The 16,061-nt window shown below is 37.7% G+C and overlaps 1 protein-coding gene across 1 annotated transcript in view; it reads left to right on the top strand.

The window, feature by feature from the left end:
• The window catches only part of tnfsf11 (TNF superfamily member 11), a 28,969-nt gene that overhangs the window by 2,908 nt on the left and 10,000 nt on the right, over positions 1 to 16,061 (top strand). The window contains exon 2 of the mRNA XM_061970814.2: positions 319 to 354. Coding sequence (XP_061826798.1) covers positions 319 to 354 — 36 coding nt within the window. The remainder of the gene's footprint in view (positions 1 to 318; positions 355 to 16,061) is intronic.

Raw genomic sequence — 16,061 nt, 5'->3', positions numbered from 1 at the left:
TTCGAGACGAGTGCAGGAATGCCGCGCTGATCGTTTGGATCAAATGTGTGTTTCCCCTAAAGCCCTGTTGACATAGTCGTACAAGAAGAACCAAGCTCCAAATCATTCTGACTTGTGCCTGCTGCTCTGGAACGTGAAGTGACCTGAGGGAATTTAACTCTACTCCCACACAAACACACTGACTGTATTTCTTTTAGGTTCTAAGAAGTAATCCTCCCAAATGTCAGCACATTGTGCTTCTTAGAAATAGTGTGCTGACGATTATCTTATCTTAATGTATAGACCTCTCTGACCTTTAACCTCTCTTCCTGTCTCCAGGTAGATTTGACCACTGCTCCACATCGACCAATCGAGGTGAGTCCCACCCCTGGTTAGCCCCTCCACACACACACACACACACACACAATCTCCCAATGACCCTTCAGAGCCTTTGTCATTGCGTAACACTTGTTTGTAGGCCACATTGTCATGTCAATGGACATTTTGAATAATTATTTAAAAAAACATATCTGTTGAAATGATTTGTAGGCCACAGCAAGAGGTGGCGCTATAACAATCTAGCGGGCATAAGGCTAGCCAATCTGAGAAATGAAAAAAAGCAATTTACGGATAACAAAAAAAAAAAAAAAAGACAATGGAAATATAGGCGGACTAGTGAACACAAAGTTTAAACTTCATTGTTGAAGGCGTTTCATGGTATATAACTGCACACAAGAGTCTTTGTTTGCACACGAGGAAAATGCAAGTGCAGCATAAAGGGTGGCGTCGCGTGATGGCTACCGAATCCGGTCCTTTTTTGGCACTGACTGAATCCCGCCGATTCTCATAAAATTTAACGGTGCCATGTTATGGGTCGCGCGTGGCCGTGGCGTCACACCCCGTTGCCGCTGCTCTTTGCGCTTCAGCACTTGGCGATCACTCCAGCAGGACTGAGAGCGGACTCAGCCAAACTACCTATCGCTACTGTTGCAATTTTCAATGCCAACTAAGAAACTGACTCAAAAAAACGCTCCACAGTAGGTAATGTAAGGCTCCACTTTCCCAAAATTGCGCTAGCTTGATGCTAATATACATTAGCTTAGTTATTGACATACTACTGATTAGCATTAGCGATTTTAACACCTCCTAATTTGTTAATGAAAACTACAACTAAGATGCATTTTACAATCAAACAACCGGTGCGTAATAAGTACAACACTTACATTATCAAAACTTTTAGGTGCTGAACAAAAGACTAGAGTCCACAAACACTGAACTGACTAGCCAACACACAAAATATACACTATTTCCATCTAACATCTTTGACTTACAACTGTAATTGCAACGTACTGTCATACTTGCAAAAAAGACTCAGAAATGTGATAATAAAACAAGATAACAACTCGACAGCAGTTATAATACCGTATTTTTCGGACTATAAGTTGGGTTTTTTTCATAGTTTGGCCGGGGGTGCGACTTATACTCAGGAGCGACTTATGTGTGAAATGATTAACACATTATAATATTATTTATCTCATTCACGTAAGAGACTAGACGTATAAGATTGCATGGGATTTAGCGATTAGGAGTGACAGATTGTTTGGTAAACATATAGCATGTTCTATATGTTATAGTTATTTGAATGACTCTTACCATAATATGTTACGTTAACATACCAGTTGGTTATTTATGCCTCATATAACGTACACTTATTCAGCCTGTTGTTCACTATTCTTTATTTATTTTAAATTGCCTTTCAAATGTCTATTCTTGCTGTTGGCTTTTATCAATTACATTTCCCCCAAAAATGCGACTTATACTCCAGTGCGACTTATATGTTTTTTTCCTTCTTTATTATGCATTTTCGGCTGGTGCGACTTACACTCTGGGGCGACTTATACTCCGAAAAATACTGTAAGCTAAGTGTTAACATTTTAATTAAAAAATAAATTTTAATATCAAAAACAATTAACATTTATTTAAAAAAAAAAAGTTCTATCTTTCAAATCAATCAAAGCATGAACAGCCGTTTGGTTGCAGAGGGAGACGGGAAAATTTGGGCCAACAGTGCCATCAAGTGGCCAACTGATGCAAAGATGCATGCCATGGCTTTAAAGGCCAACAACACTCGCCTGACTTTTCTTTCTAGATTATCAACGATGTTATATTTAGCTTTCTTGACTTTGTAACAGAACATATTTGTTGTGTACATCGTTAGTAAGTTCACGGCATTTATTTACGAGGAAGGTTAATTCACGTTTGGCATTTTTACTCTAAAAAAATATACATTTTGATGACTCAGATTTTAGGTTTGGGATAGATTTTACTGTAGGCCCAATGTGTTTATACACAAAATTAACAAGTACCGGTAAGTGTACAGTTGCACACGTTAGTCTGTAATGAAAAAAGGACATTAACTTAACCAAGATAATGTTAATGTACACAAAAGTACTTAAACTTAAAAAAAAACTACCATGGACGCCAAAGGGTCAATACACATACTTTACCAGTCTACGTTTACATGGCAGGGTATGATACCCAAATTTGGAATTTATTTTTTGTTAAAACAATAGTGTTACCATTTAGTGGTCAATTATACGGAATATGTACTGTACTGTGCCATCTACTAATAAAAGTCTCAATCAATCAATCAATCAAAAAAAGCACTTTATATGTAGAAAGGTTTTGTTAAGAAACCATTCTGAGCCTTATCTTTAGTTTTTATTTTATATGTTGACCACATTAACTCTGGCAATGGACCCTGTGTGTATATGTATGTTATGCCATTGTTTACAAATTTGGTAAATAAATAACCAAAAAATTTATATTTATATATACCGAAATTTTTGTGTCCCGTTACACCCCTAGTTGCTAGTTTGTCAACTCTAAAAGCTCACACTTAAAAATGGTTACAACAAGTCGAACCTCACATTGTAAAACATTACTCAGCAAATTGACGGTGTTGTTGCAAAGCCGCTGCTTGATAGACATTGATTCTACTTATCCCGGCCTTATTAAAGGAAACCCAGATCAACCTCTTTAGGACCACTTCCAAGCGTTCCTGGTATCTCCACTAAGTTGCCGTCATGACTGACGATTGCTAATGATGCGCTTGTTTTGTTAAAACCAAATTGGAGAACTTTATAGCAGGGGTAGATTTTCTTTCCCCTTGGATGGGTTTAGTGTGAAGGCTTGATGATAACACTGCACAAGCTGCCTGGGGCTAAGATCAACAACTTAACATTGTTATACACTCCAAAAGCGTTACTGCGGGGGGAATGTTATGTCTAAACACGTTTGATTGACTGCAACGCAACACAGCGAACTCGGGAGTGTACAACTAATCCACGTGCAATGCAACTGAGAAGCCCAAACTCGGCAAGATGCATGCTAGAATGTCACTCAAAAGAACAGGCTGAACACTCAGGAGGGGTTTGACAATACTCTCATTTCAATAAGTCAGTCAAAGTAAATAAGATTGAGAACAAGAAAATATTTCAACATTAATTTCAAGCAGTGGTAGCCTCAGGAAAATTCCAAAGGCACCTGACTGGAAGGTTTTTTGTTTTTTTTAGCACTCATGTTTTTTAGGAAAACCAATACGATATCATCGGTACTATATGACAGGATAAAAAATGTGTCTGGGTCACAAAACCATGCAGGTGTACTTTGAAGTCTATTACAACGTTGCATACATGGCCAATGTGTGAGCTTTTTACTGAATAACTTATTTCCACAAACAAAAACTAAAATGAAAAATTATTTTAAAAAAATTAAGTAAATATGATTCCATCTGTCTATTATGAGGACCTTTGCATCTCTGATGTTGTAGCTGTCAAGTACATCATCGATTCGGCTGTTTTGTTTTATATTTGTAGTGGCAGCTTGCTGCTCGAGGAAGCAATCCAGTGTCTTGGCGTCCGTGATTGTCATGCTTGGACTTACCCGCGGTGCGGTGGTTAAACCCAGATGAAAGGGAGAAGCTAGCGTGGAAAACGCAGAGGCTCGCTCTCTTTGCTAGCTGTCAGTTAGTTGTGTACGCAAAGCACTTAATGTGCAGTTCCAATTCCTCACACATGGTCAGACGGATATGCTTCTGACTATTTAGGAAACAACATCTGACTGCTTTACGGGTTTGTGCTGAAAACATAGTTTCATTGTACTTGTGCAATGACAATAAAGTCCTATCCTATCCTATTTGCCCGCGAAACAGCTTTTCTCAAACACCGACCCTCTCTGGCTAATACAGGCCTTTGTCCTTTTTGCTAAAGCATTCCGCAATGCATTAAGAGAGTAATTGTTCATGATAGCGCTATTCAATGCACACGTGATATTTACGAAGTGTTCAGTGGAAAATAACATTGCACCGGCTTTGGTACGATGGAGAAATACTCTGAGTCACTAGATAAGAAGTCCTTTACTCTTTACAAGGAGAAAACTTCCGTATTTGGATGTGAGGATCCTTACCAGATCGATAAGTGTGAGTGCAATAGAGATCACAACATCTTCCCCGATGTTTCATATCCAGACTTGATGAACTTCGTAACTTTTCCACCCAGAATGGGAACTTTGAAGAACTTTCACAGTTATAAGAGTCTAGAAATAGAAAGCTATGATTGGTTTGTTTGTGGATGGTTTGTGATGTTTGTGTCTCTGTATAAACCCAGTGGACATGGTGTTGTCAAGGCTACAGTCATGCATCGTGGGGCTGTTATTTACAATTTTTAATAATTTATAATAATTTCTACTTACAAAATGTTGTTAATTTATAACTTACCTGAAATTAAATGATCCAAACAAACACAAAGTTGTCCGTTGCACGTCACATCGGATCGGTTGACTGCAGCAATCTCGCCTTCGCCGTTCATTCTTCTGTTCAGCCGCTATCTTCCTGTCCAGGAATAACCTGCGATAAAAGTACGTTTTATATCTCTCACCTCGATTGTGGCATTATCAGTATCACTTGATGAATGTTAATGATTTAACAACAATTTACAAACAACGTCTTCTAAAATGCATTGTGGAAAATGTAGATAAGCCCAAAGCCCTTTTATTAATAAGGAGTAATAAGGAATTAATCAATTAAATATCCATTGTGGGCAGCACGGTGGAACAGGGGTTAGTGCGTGTGCCTCACAATACGAAGGTCCTGGGTTCGGGATCTTTCTGTGTGGAGTTTGCATGTTCTCCCCGTGACTGCGTGGGTTCTCCGGCTTCCTCCCACCTCCAAAGACATGCAGCTGGGGATAGGTTGATTGGCAACACTAAATTGGCCCTAGTGTGTGAATGTTGTCTGTCTATCTGTGTTGGCCCTGCGATGAGATGGCGACTTGTCCAGGGTGTACACCGCCTTCCGCCCGAATGCAGCTGAGATAAGCTCCAGCACCCCGATAGGGACAAGCAGTAGGAAATGGATGGATGGGCTAAATAAAACTATATTCTAAATGCTGTGTTGCAATCAAATAACCCAGAGACACTTCCGGGTTTCAAGCGATAGTCTAGAGCAGGGGACCCAAAACTACGGCCCGCGGTAAATCCAGGTTTAAAAAAAATAAAGTAAAAAAATTAAATATATATATATATATATATATATATATATGTATATATATATATATATATATATATATATATATATATATATTTTTTTATTTTTTTTTTTTTTATTATTATTTTTTTAAATCTGTCCTTTCTAATATTTTTTTTACCGCTTGTTACTCTCGGTGTCTCTTAGCCGCTCAGGCAAATCATATTATCCAAAAATAAATGTTCCCATCGATAACGTGACATCGCGCTCGCCCGGCCAAATTTTTTAACCCAATGCCCAATGTCAAAAAGTTTGGGGACCCCTTGCCTAGAGCCCCATTAGGCTACTGTTTATTTACCTGCATCAGTGCAAATCTGGGTGTATTTTGACAGTTTTAGAGACAAATATACAAGCGTTCACGAAAAAATATTTAAAATGGGATGGAATGGATATATATACACTTTTTAGAAAAATATTTTTTGAAAGATTTAAGCCATTCATCATCACCAAGACATTCCTGCTCAGTTCGACCTCACTTCCTTCTACATTTACAAGAATTTAAAGAAGAAAAGATTGGAAGCACATCAGTTCTTTACATCTGGAGGAGTCCAAAAATTAAGCATTAATTTGTGAAAGACGATGTTGGACTTACTCGTGCATCGTCAAGTAACGTACATTGAAACGTACATTGACATAATGCTAATGATAAAAAGGATAAGTTGGTTTGCAGTTGATTTTTTTTATTTTTTGCTACAAATATTAGTCTCATCGGCAATTCATGTCTGCAGTTGTTTTTAATGGTATGAAGTTCATATTTTGTTTCATTTTTTAGCTATAGACGTCCCTGTTCAGTAATGTTTACTAGTGATATCAAGATTCAGTATATGCTGTTGAGCCTATGAGAGATTTATTCATCTAGTTTATTAATACTACTATTAAGGATATTTTCTTGATGCTAACAAATAGCACCAAAGATGACATAATAAATAAAGCACTTGGCATTTTCTGCAAAACAACTAAGCTTTTAGTTTCTGTTTGGACCAACCATTACAATATTTATCACTCGGACTTAACATGACCTAAGTTTTTATGCACCACCAGGTCTTCATAGTTATAGTTAGGCATAGCAACCACAAAAGAACACAAACTAATACGATCTCTTGTCCTTTCTTCACGTTTAGTTCCGCTCTCAAACACTACTAATATAGTAGAGAAACACGGAAAAGTTCTCAAACAAATCAAATGTTTAAACAAACATTTTACAAAGTGATCACTGCAGACACGAGCATGGTCCGATTGTATTCCACAAGATGATGAAAGGGATATTTTTAAGAGTCATTTCCTTCGACACACTTTCGTTTTTTTCCTGACTTTATTATCTTCATGAACCACTTCTTTCGGGACTCTGAAAGCTCTTTCCTATCTTTCTATTTGAACGACTAGAACACCCAAGAACATTACAAAATGTTATGCTCAAACTCTACACTCACTCTCACTTGTTTAAATGTTACGCTAAAGCTCATAGACGTCTTATAAGTAGACGCAGCATCGACCGCTACTGCCTACTGGCGCTGACGAGACGCGGGGCCGCCATCTTGGAGTGGTAATCCTCTCCACTCAGTGCAATGAACTGTCAGCGCATTTAATTAATCTTACCTTACTGAATACCTCTTATTTTCACGTGTTTTTTTGTCATACGTGTAGCTATGATAAAGGACACATGTTTTGGCTTGTTTTCTTATTCATAGTTTGCTTAACAGTAATAGAATATTCTTATATGCTCTAAGTGACCAGACGTCCGAGATCAAAACTGGGAATATAATACCAGAGAAGGGGGAAAAAAACGGTCAGCTATTTTTAAGTTGAAGAAACTATATGATTAGGTTATATATACATGCGTATATCCTACATAAACAATGTATGAATACATTAGATATCTATATATCTTAGGGACCAGTAAACTGCATCTCTGTTGCTATTCTGTCTTGAAACTTTGTATTGATATTTTGTATTACATTCTTCCCTTGAATGATAATGTTTACAGTGATTGTTTTATATGTATTTTTTATGTATGTCGCTTTGGATAAAAGTCCCACACATTTCACGAAGGTGGGCTACACAAAATTGGGTTGGAAAAGCTAGACTAAATTTAGTCTTCTATAATACTGTATAGTAGGGCTGTGAATCTTTGGGTGTCCCACGATCCGATTCAATATCGATTCTTGGGGTCACGATTCGATTCAAAATCTTTTTTTTTTTCAATTCAACACGATTCTCTATTCATTCAATACATAGGATTTCAGCAGGATCTACCCCAGTCTGCTGACATGCAAGCAGAGTAGTAGATTTTTGTAAAAAGCTTTTATAATTGTAAAGGACAATGTTTTATCAACTGATTGCAATAATGTAAATTTGTTTTAACTATTAAATGAACCAAAAATATGACTTATTTTATCTTTGTGAAAATATTGGACACAGTGTGTTGTCAAGCTTATGAGATGCGCTGCAAGTGTAAGCCACTGTGACACTATTGTTCTTTTTTTTATAAATGTCTAATGATAATGTCAATGAGGGATTTTTAATCACTGCTATGTTGAAATTGTAACTAATATTGATACTGTCTTTGATAATATTCATTTTTGTTTCACTACTTTTGGTTTGTTCTGTGTCGTGTTTGTGTCTCCTCTCAATTGCTCTGTTTATTGCAGTTCTGAGTGTTGCTGGGTCGGGTTTGTTTTTGGAATTGGATTGCATTGTTATTGCTGTGTATTGCTTTGTTGGATTGATTAATTAAAAAAATAAATAAAAAAATAAAGTTTAAATAAAAATAAATAAATTGAAAAAAAAAAATCGATTTTCTAAAAATGAGAATCGATTCTGAATCGCACAACGTGAGAATCACGATTCGAATTCGAATCCGAATCGATTTTTTCCCACACCCCTACTGTATAGCCACTGTTGATTGTCTAGTTAGCTAACATATTACCCCCCCCCCTTATGTTATTCAAGTATAACATTTTTAAATGTAATTAATTTCATTGATTGCAATTCTATTATGGTCATACTCTTGTTTGCTAGCGGCTACGATTTCAGTACTATTGAAGATATTTGCTCCTTCTCAACTCTGTGGTAATATTATTTTCACAAAATGCAATCAATAGTACGTTAATGTTAAATCTTACCTGTGAAAAGTAATCCCCCGATTCCTATTTTCAACAGTCCGCTCATTTGAGCAGGAAAACGCTGAACACCAGCCCGGCATCTTTGTTTTCTACCTGTCAACTGTCAGTTTAGGCTGCTCGCCGGCTCATCACCACTTCAAGATGGCGGCCGAATTTCTCGCGTCACAGCAGCCAATGCTGCGTTTACTTGGAAGATGTCTATGCTCAAGCTGCTTAACCATCATGTTAATTAAGCCGCGAAGAAGAAAAACGGATATGACGTCACATGCAACCCAGCTATATTAATTATTTGGAGTACCCCGGTTGACTATCTACCAGCAAAATGTGAAATTCTATATACAGTGTGGATACACTCCCCTAAGTTAATAATAATAACCTACATTACAGCAAATAAACTGCATTTCTTAGTATCATTATCGGTTATTAGAACGGTGTTAAACGTGTTAGACAACAAGAACAAGCAGGAGCAGGCAGGCTACCTAAAATAGGTAGCTGCTAAGCTAGCATGAAAAAACACCAATAAACAAAATGGATAGTTAAATTTCAGAAGTGTAGCTGAAAACCAGGTTACAACAGAAACTAACAAGCAGATTAATAAGAGTGAAAGAGAAGATAATATAACAGCTCTTAACTTTTTGATGTCGCAGCCGGAAGTACACTGCGTAAGAAGGGTGGGTCGACTCATAAATTAGCGGCGTCGACACCATGTCGATATCAGCATATGGTCGATACTAGAGAGGTTAGGGGGATATTTTTATTTTCTTAGAATATGTATGTTCTAAGAAAATTTTTTTTTTTTTGCTTACACATTTTGTTAAATAATTCCTTGGACACAGGAAGGGTTTGAGGGCAAAAGGGATTTAAAAGAGTAATAGATTGTGTACTTTGTTTTGCTCAAACAATTCTATGTAATAAAAAAAGAATAACGAAGTAGTTTAAATATTGTGTTGACATTGTTAAACTATCAATAACACTCACCATAAATATATAGAAAAGTTAACAATTAATGCATGTGATCGGTATCGGTTTTGGTAACTGCTGATCTCACTCATGGATGATTAGTATCAGAAACAGCAGCATAATCCCTGATCGGAACATCCTTACTTTCTACTGATCCACAAGTGCAATGGGTCCATGCACCGCCCTTTCAGAGTTTTGTAGAAATCAGTTGGGTAGTTATTGCGCAATTCTGCAAAAAAAATAATCATAAAAAATAAACATGTATGTCCCGCCCCCTTAAATTTAAACTGGTATTGGCACAATCCTTTCCTCCTCTGTACTCATCTATGCGCCAATTTAATTTACGAGTCATTCTGACTTGATTAGGCTACAGGCGGCCGCTATAATAAATAACTGGCGGGAGGAACGATCGCATTGTTTATCAAGGCCAGGCTCACCAGCCCGCCTCCACTGCAAAAAGTCAGTGTTCAAAAACAAGAAAAAAATTACAAAAATTAGGGGTATTTTATTTGAACTAAGCAAAATTATCTGCCAATAGAACAAGAAAATTTGGCTTGTCAAGACTTTCCAAAACAAGTCAAATTACCGGTAGCTAACCTCAATAAACCCAAAAATACCTTAAAATAAGTATTTTCTCACTAATAACAAGTGCACTTTTCTTGGTAGAAAAAAAAGAGACATTTTTGCTCAATATGTGGACAAATATTCTTAAATGAAGTAAATGCTAGTGCCATTATCTTGACATAATGATATGCTGGTCATGATTTTTTTTTTCATGCTTGAAGTAAGAAATTATTACTTTAAAAAAGTAGTTTTATACTTGTGAGTGTTGATGACACAGCTTTGCAACAGTTGATATTCTAGTTTCAAGCATGTTTTACTCAATATAGGTCATCAAATCTCAGCAACAAGCTGTAATATACAAACCCCGTTTCCATATGAGTTGGGAAATTGTGTTAGATGTAAATATAAACGGAATACAATGATTTGCAAATCCTTTTCAACCCATATTCAGTTGAATGCACTACAAAGACAACATATTTGATGTTCAAACTCATAAACTTTATTTTTTTTTGCAAATAATAATTAACTTGGAATTTCATGGCTGCAACATGTGCCAAAGTAGTTGGGAAAGGGCATGTTCACCACTGTGTTACATGGCCTTTCCTTTTAACAACACTCAGTAAACGTTTGGGAACTGAGGAGACACATTTTTTCAGCTTCTCAGGTGGAATTCTTTCCCATTCTTGCTTGATGTACAGCTTAAGTTGTTCAACAGTCCGGGGTCTCCGTTGTGGTATTTTAGGCTCCATAATGCGCCTAACATTTTCAATGGGAGACAGGTCTGGACTACAGGCAGGCCAGTCTAGTACCCTCACTCTTTTACTATGAAGCCACGTTGATGGCTTGGCATTGTCTTGCTGAAATAAGCAGGGGCGTCCATGGTAACGTTGCTTGGATGGCAACATATGTTGCTCCAAAACCTGCATGTACCTTTCAGCATTAATGGTGCCTTCACAGATGTGTAAGTTACCCATGTCTTGGGCACTAATACACCCCCATACCATCACACATGCTGCCTTTTACACTTTGCGCCTATAACAATCCAGATGGTTCTTTTCCTCTTTGGTCCGGAGGACACGACGTCCACAGTTTCCAAAAACTATTTGAAATGTGGACTCGTCAGACCACAGAACACTTTTACACTTTGTATCAGTCCATCTTAGATGAGTTCAGGCCCAGCGAAGCCAACGGCGTTTCTGGGTGTTGTTGATAAGCGGTTTTCGCCTTGCATAGGAGAGTTTTAATTTGCACTTACAGATGTAGTTACTGACAGTGGGTTTCTGAAGTGTTCCTGAGCCCATGTGGTGATATCCTTTACACACTGATGTCGCTTGTTGATGCAGTACAGCCTGAGGGATCGAAGGTCACGGGCTTAGCTGCTTACGTGCAGTGATTTCTCCAGATTCTCTGAACCTTTTGATGATATTACGGACCGTAGATGGTGAAATCCTTAAATTCCTTGCAATAGCTGGTTGAGAAAGATTTTTCTTAAACTGTTCAACAATTTGCACACGCATTTGTTGACAAAGTGGTGACCCTCGCCCCATCCTTGTTTGTGAATGACTGAGCATTTCATGGAATCTACTTTTATACCCAATCATGGCACCCACCTGTTCCCAATTTGCCTGTTCACCTGTGGGATGTTCCAAATAAGTGTTTGATGAGCATTCCTCAACTTTATCAGTATTTATTGCCACCTTTCCCAACTTCTTTGTCACGTGTTGCTGGCATCAAATTCTAAAGTTAATGATTATTTTCACACAAAAAAAAGTTTATCAGTTTGAACATCAAATATGTTGTCTTTGTAGCATATTCAACTGAATATGGGTTGAAAATGATTTGCAAATCATTGTATTCCGTTTATATTTACATCTAACACAATTTCCCAACTCATATGGAAACGGGGTTTGTATTACTGAGGTCATTTAGGACCAAAACCCTTAAAACAAGTAAAATACTAACATAAAATCTGCTTAGTGAGAAGAATGATCTTATCAGACAGAAAATAAGCAAATATCACCCTTATTTGAGATATTTAATCTTACTTAGGTTTCAGTTTTTGCAGTGTCCTCCAACCATGCAACAGTGTATGGTGCATGAGAGTGGAACTACTTGAACACTACAGACTGTGCACAATAAAAATAGCTGAGTGAGAGTTTTTTCTGGTATTAATATACGCAGAAATTAAGGCTTTGTGTGCTACTTTAGCGAGCACCCTAGGGCATCTTTTTTGCAAGCACGTGCGTGCGCATACATGCTGTACTATAAATGATAATATACATTTACCCTCAAAGGTCATGTCAAGATGTGTCTTCTAGTTTTAGCTTACCCATAATTCTCTGAATGGAAATCATTTTCTTTTTCCTTAGAGATGACGTGACGCTGAGTGGACTTAAATGCTCATTGTGTCGCTACGCCCAGGCTACTTCCCATGACAGGAACACGCCGCCCGTGTTGCGATTTAAAAAGGTCCGTGAGGATTGGCTGGATGGTCGACCTCGGTGGACCGTTTATTAGCCCGTTGTTAGAGCCCTTTGTTGAGAGGCAGGATGTGCAGGCCCGGCCTACACCGTGCGGTACCGGGGATGGGCTCAGCTAAAAGGTCAATGGATTTAAGTGCAAGTAAGCCATGTTTTAGTTACTTATTCACTTTGATTTATGGTACGTGCGAGCCCAAAGCCTGCGTGCATTCTCGTTAGCCATTCCTTCTTTTTTCTGATTAGAATATCATGTTTTCACATAAAAAACAATGGAAATGTGACCTTTTTAGGGCTGTCAAAGCTCATGCAATCATAACTATAATTTCCTTTAACTGCAATATTTTTTTGACACGCGATCAGGAATGAGTATTGTTTACGGTACCAATTTTTTGTAAATAATATAAATAAATAGCTGATTAAGATAACTGCTGATTATTTGTTATAACTTGTTTTATTATGACATTTCTTATTTTTTAACATTTCTTCATTGGATTTTTGACATGTACAGTCCAGAAATACAATTAAACACATGTCAAATATTCTTTTTTTTCCCTCTCCCACAAACAAGTAACCCACAAGAATTATAGAAAAAATATAAATAAAAAAACAATTTAAAGGGGAACATTATCACAATTTCAGAAGGGTTAAAACCATTAAAAATCAGTTCCCAGTGGCTTATTTTATTTTTCGAAGTTTTTTTCAAAATTTTACCCATCACGCAATATCCCTAAAAAAAGCTTCAAAGTGCCTGATTTTAACCATCGTTATATACACCCGTCCATTTTCCTGTGACGTCACACAGTGAAGCCAACACAAACAAACATGGCGCATAGAACAGCAAGCTTTAGCGACATTAGCTCGGATTCAGACTCGGATTTCAGCGGCTTAAGCGATTCAACAGATTACGCATGTATTGAAACGGATGGTTGTAGTGTGGAGGCAGGTAGCGAAAACGAAATTGAAGAAGAAACTGAAGCTATTGAGCCATATCGGTTTGAACCGTATGCAAGCGAAACCGACGAAAACGACACGACAGCCAGCGACACGGGAGAAAGCGAGGACGAATTCGGCGATCGCCTTCTAACCAACGATTGGTATGTGTTTGTTTGGCATTAAAGGAAACTAACAACTATGAACTAGGTTTACAGCATATGAAATACATTTGGCAACAACATGCACTTTGAGAGTGCAGACAGCCCAATTTTCATCAATTAATATATTCTGTAGACATAGCCTCATGTCAGCAGGCCAGGGAAGCTAGGGTGGATATTCTTCTCTTGATCATCTTCGGTGGCATAAGGGACGGTGTGAGCCAAGACATCCAGGGGGTTTAGCTCGCTCGTCTGCGGGAACAAACTGCCGCCATTGCTTGCCGTGCTACCGAGGTCCTTTGTCCCTGAATTGCTCACACACTCCGGCAGATTCAATGGGGGTCTGGCGGCAGATTTCTTTGACTTTATCGTTGGAAATGCATCTGCTTTGAGTGTCGCAGGATATCCACACATTCTTGCCATCTCTGTCGTAGCATAGCTTTCGTCGGTAAAATGTGCGGAACAAACGTCCAATTTCTTGCCACTTTCGCATCTTTGGGCCACTGGTGCAACTTGAATCTGTCCCTGTTCGTGTTGTTACACCCTCTGACAACACACCAACGAGGCATGATGTCTCCACGGTACGGAAAACAGTCGAAAAAAACGGAAAATAACAGAGCTGATTTGACTCGGTGTTTGAGAAAATGGCGGATTGCTTCCCGATGTGACGCCACGTTGTGACGTCATCGCTCCGAGAGCGAATATTAGAAAGGCGTTTAATTCGCCAAAATTCACCCATTTAGAGTTCGGAAATCGGTTAAAAAAAAATATGGTCTTTTTTTCTGCAACATCAAGGTATATATTGACGCTTACATAGGTCTGGTGATAATGTTCCCCTTTAAATAAAAAGCATGCATCAGTCAAATAAGTACAAGCAAATATTGACATGAAGCCACAGACAATTGCACTCCTGAATGTCCCCAACACGGTGCAGCAATACACAAAATCAGACAAAAGGCTCATCAATTATTTACCTTTCAATTACTTTTCAATCGGGGATCGGTCTTTTTGACATATTTTAGGAAACCGTCCCATACTTCCTGAAACTTCACAGAACCACCTTTCAATCTCAGCCTAATTTTCTCCAATTTTAAGGGAAAAAAACAATATCTCTAATCCGGCGAGTGTGGCAGGAAGGCGCCTTCCAATTTAGCACAATGAGACTTCCAGCCAACAAAGTAGTGAATGTTTATTGTGACATTTCTGAGACTCATTTGCAAGTATACAATAGTAAGTTTCACTTACAGTTGCAGGTCCAAGACGTTAACGGCAGTAGTGTATAGTTTACGGTGTGCTGGCTTGTCATTCCTGAATATAGTATTTGGTTGCACCCTAAAAAGTGTTAACAATGTAAGTATTGTACATTAGTTTGATCATAATGTGCCTCTTAGTTGTAGTTGTCATGAACAAATTTAGAGATGTTGAAATTACCATCGCTAAATCTAATCGATAGCAATAGCAAAGGCACTGTACATTAGCATCAAGCTAGAGCATTTTTTGCAAAGTGTAGCCTTAATTAACTCAGTTTGGAGTGTTTTTTTAATTAAGTGCTTTGTTGGCGTTGAAAATTGCAACATTACCTGGAGGTAGTTTGGCTGAATGTGCTCTCCGTGATCGCCAAGTGCCGAAGCGTTGAGTTTTACATGAATCAGGGCCCGGTAGGACTGGCAGGATTCAGTCAGTACCCATCCCTACATGTGATTATTATTTTGGCATCGAAACAACTGTGAAACAAGTGCGGTAAAGCCTTACAGATGATCATTTTTTTATGACACGAGTGCAGGTAAGTCTGGAGAAACTTTCATTTTTTGTCCATTTGTATTAAGCCATTTAAAAAAAGTTAATAAAGCAAACAATTTGTCCCGTCCCATGTTGACAGGATTAAAAACATGATTAAAGTACACTTATTAAAAGATTTAAAAAAAACTTCTATCTGCAATTAATCACAACTAATTACAAGTTAGCTAAGGACAAAATGCGATTAATTGTATTTTAATTGTTTGACTGCCCAAAAACTGTTTTATGAGTGTCATTAAATGTACTTAACTGGCTTTTTTTTTTTTAAACGTGTGAATAGAAGTTAACCACTAATCATATTGAATCAAACAAGCTAAATTAGTGGTGCCGAACTCATTTTTAGCTCAGGGGCCGCAAGGAAGAAAATCTGTGCACAGACTATTAAAATCATGGCATTAAAAAAATAAAAAAAATAAAGACAACTTCAGATTGTTTTCTTTGTCTTACTTTGGCCAAAAATAGAACAAACACATTCTGAAAATAT

This window comes from Nerophis lumbriciformis, linkage group LG13 (assembly GCF_033978685.3).
Source record: "Nerophis lumbriciformis linkage group LG13, RoL_Nlum_v2.1, whole genome shotgun sequence".
Taxonomy (NCBI): domain Eukaryota; kingdom Metazoa; phylum Chordata; class Actinopteri; order Syngnathiformes; family Syngnathidae; genus Nerophis; species Nerophis lumbriciformis.
Note: the sequence above shows the minus strand (reverse complement) of the source record. Positions and strands in the feature narration are given on the sequence as shown.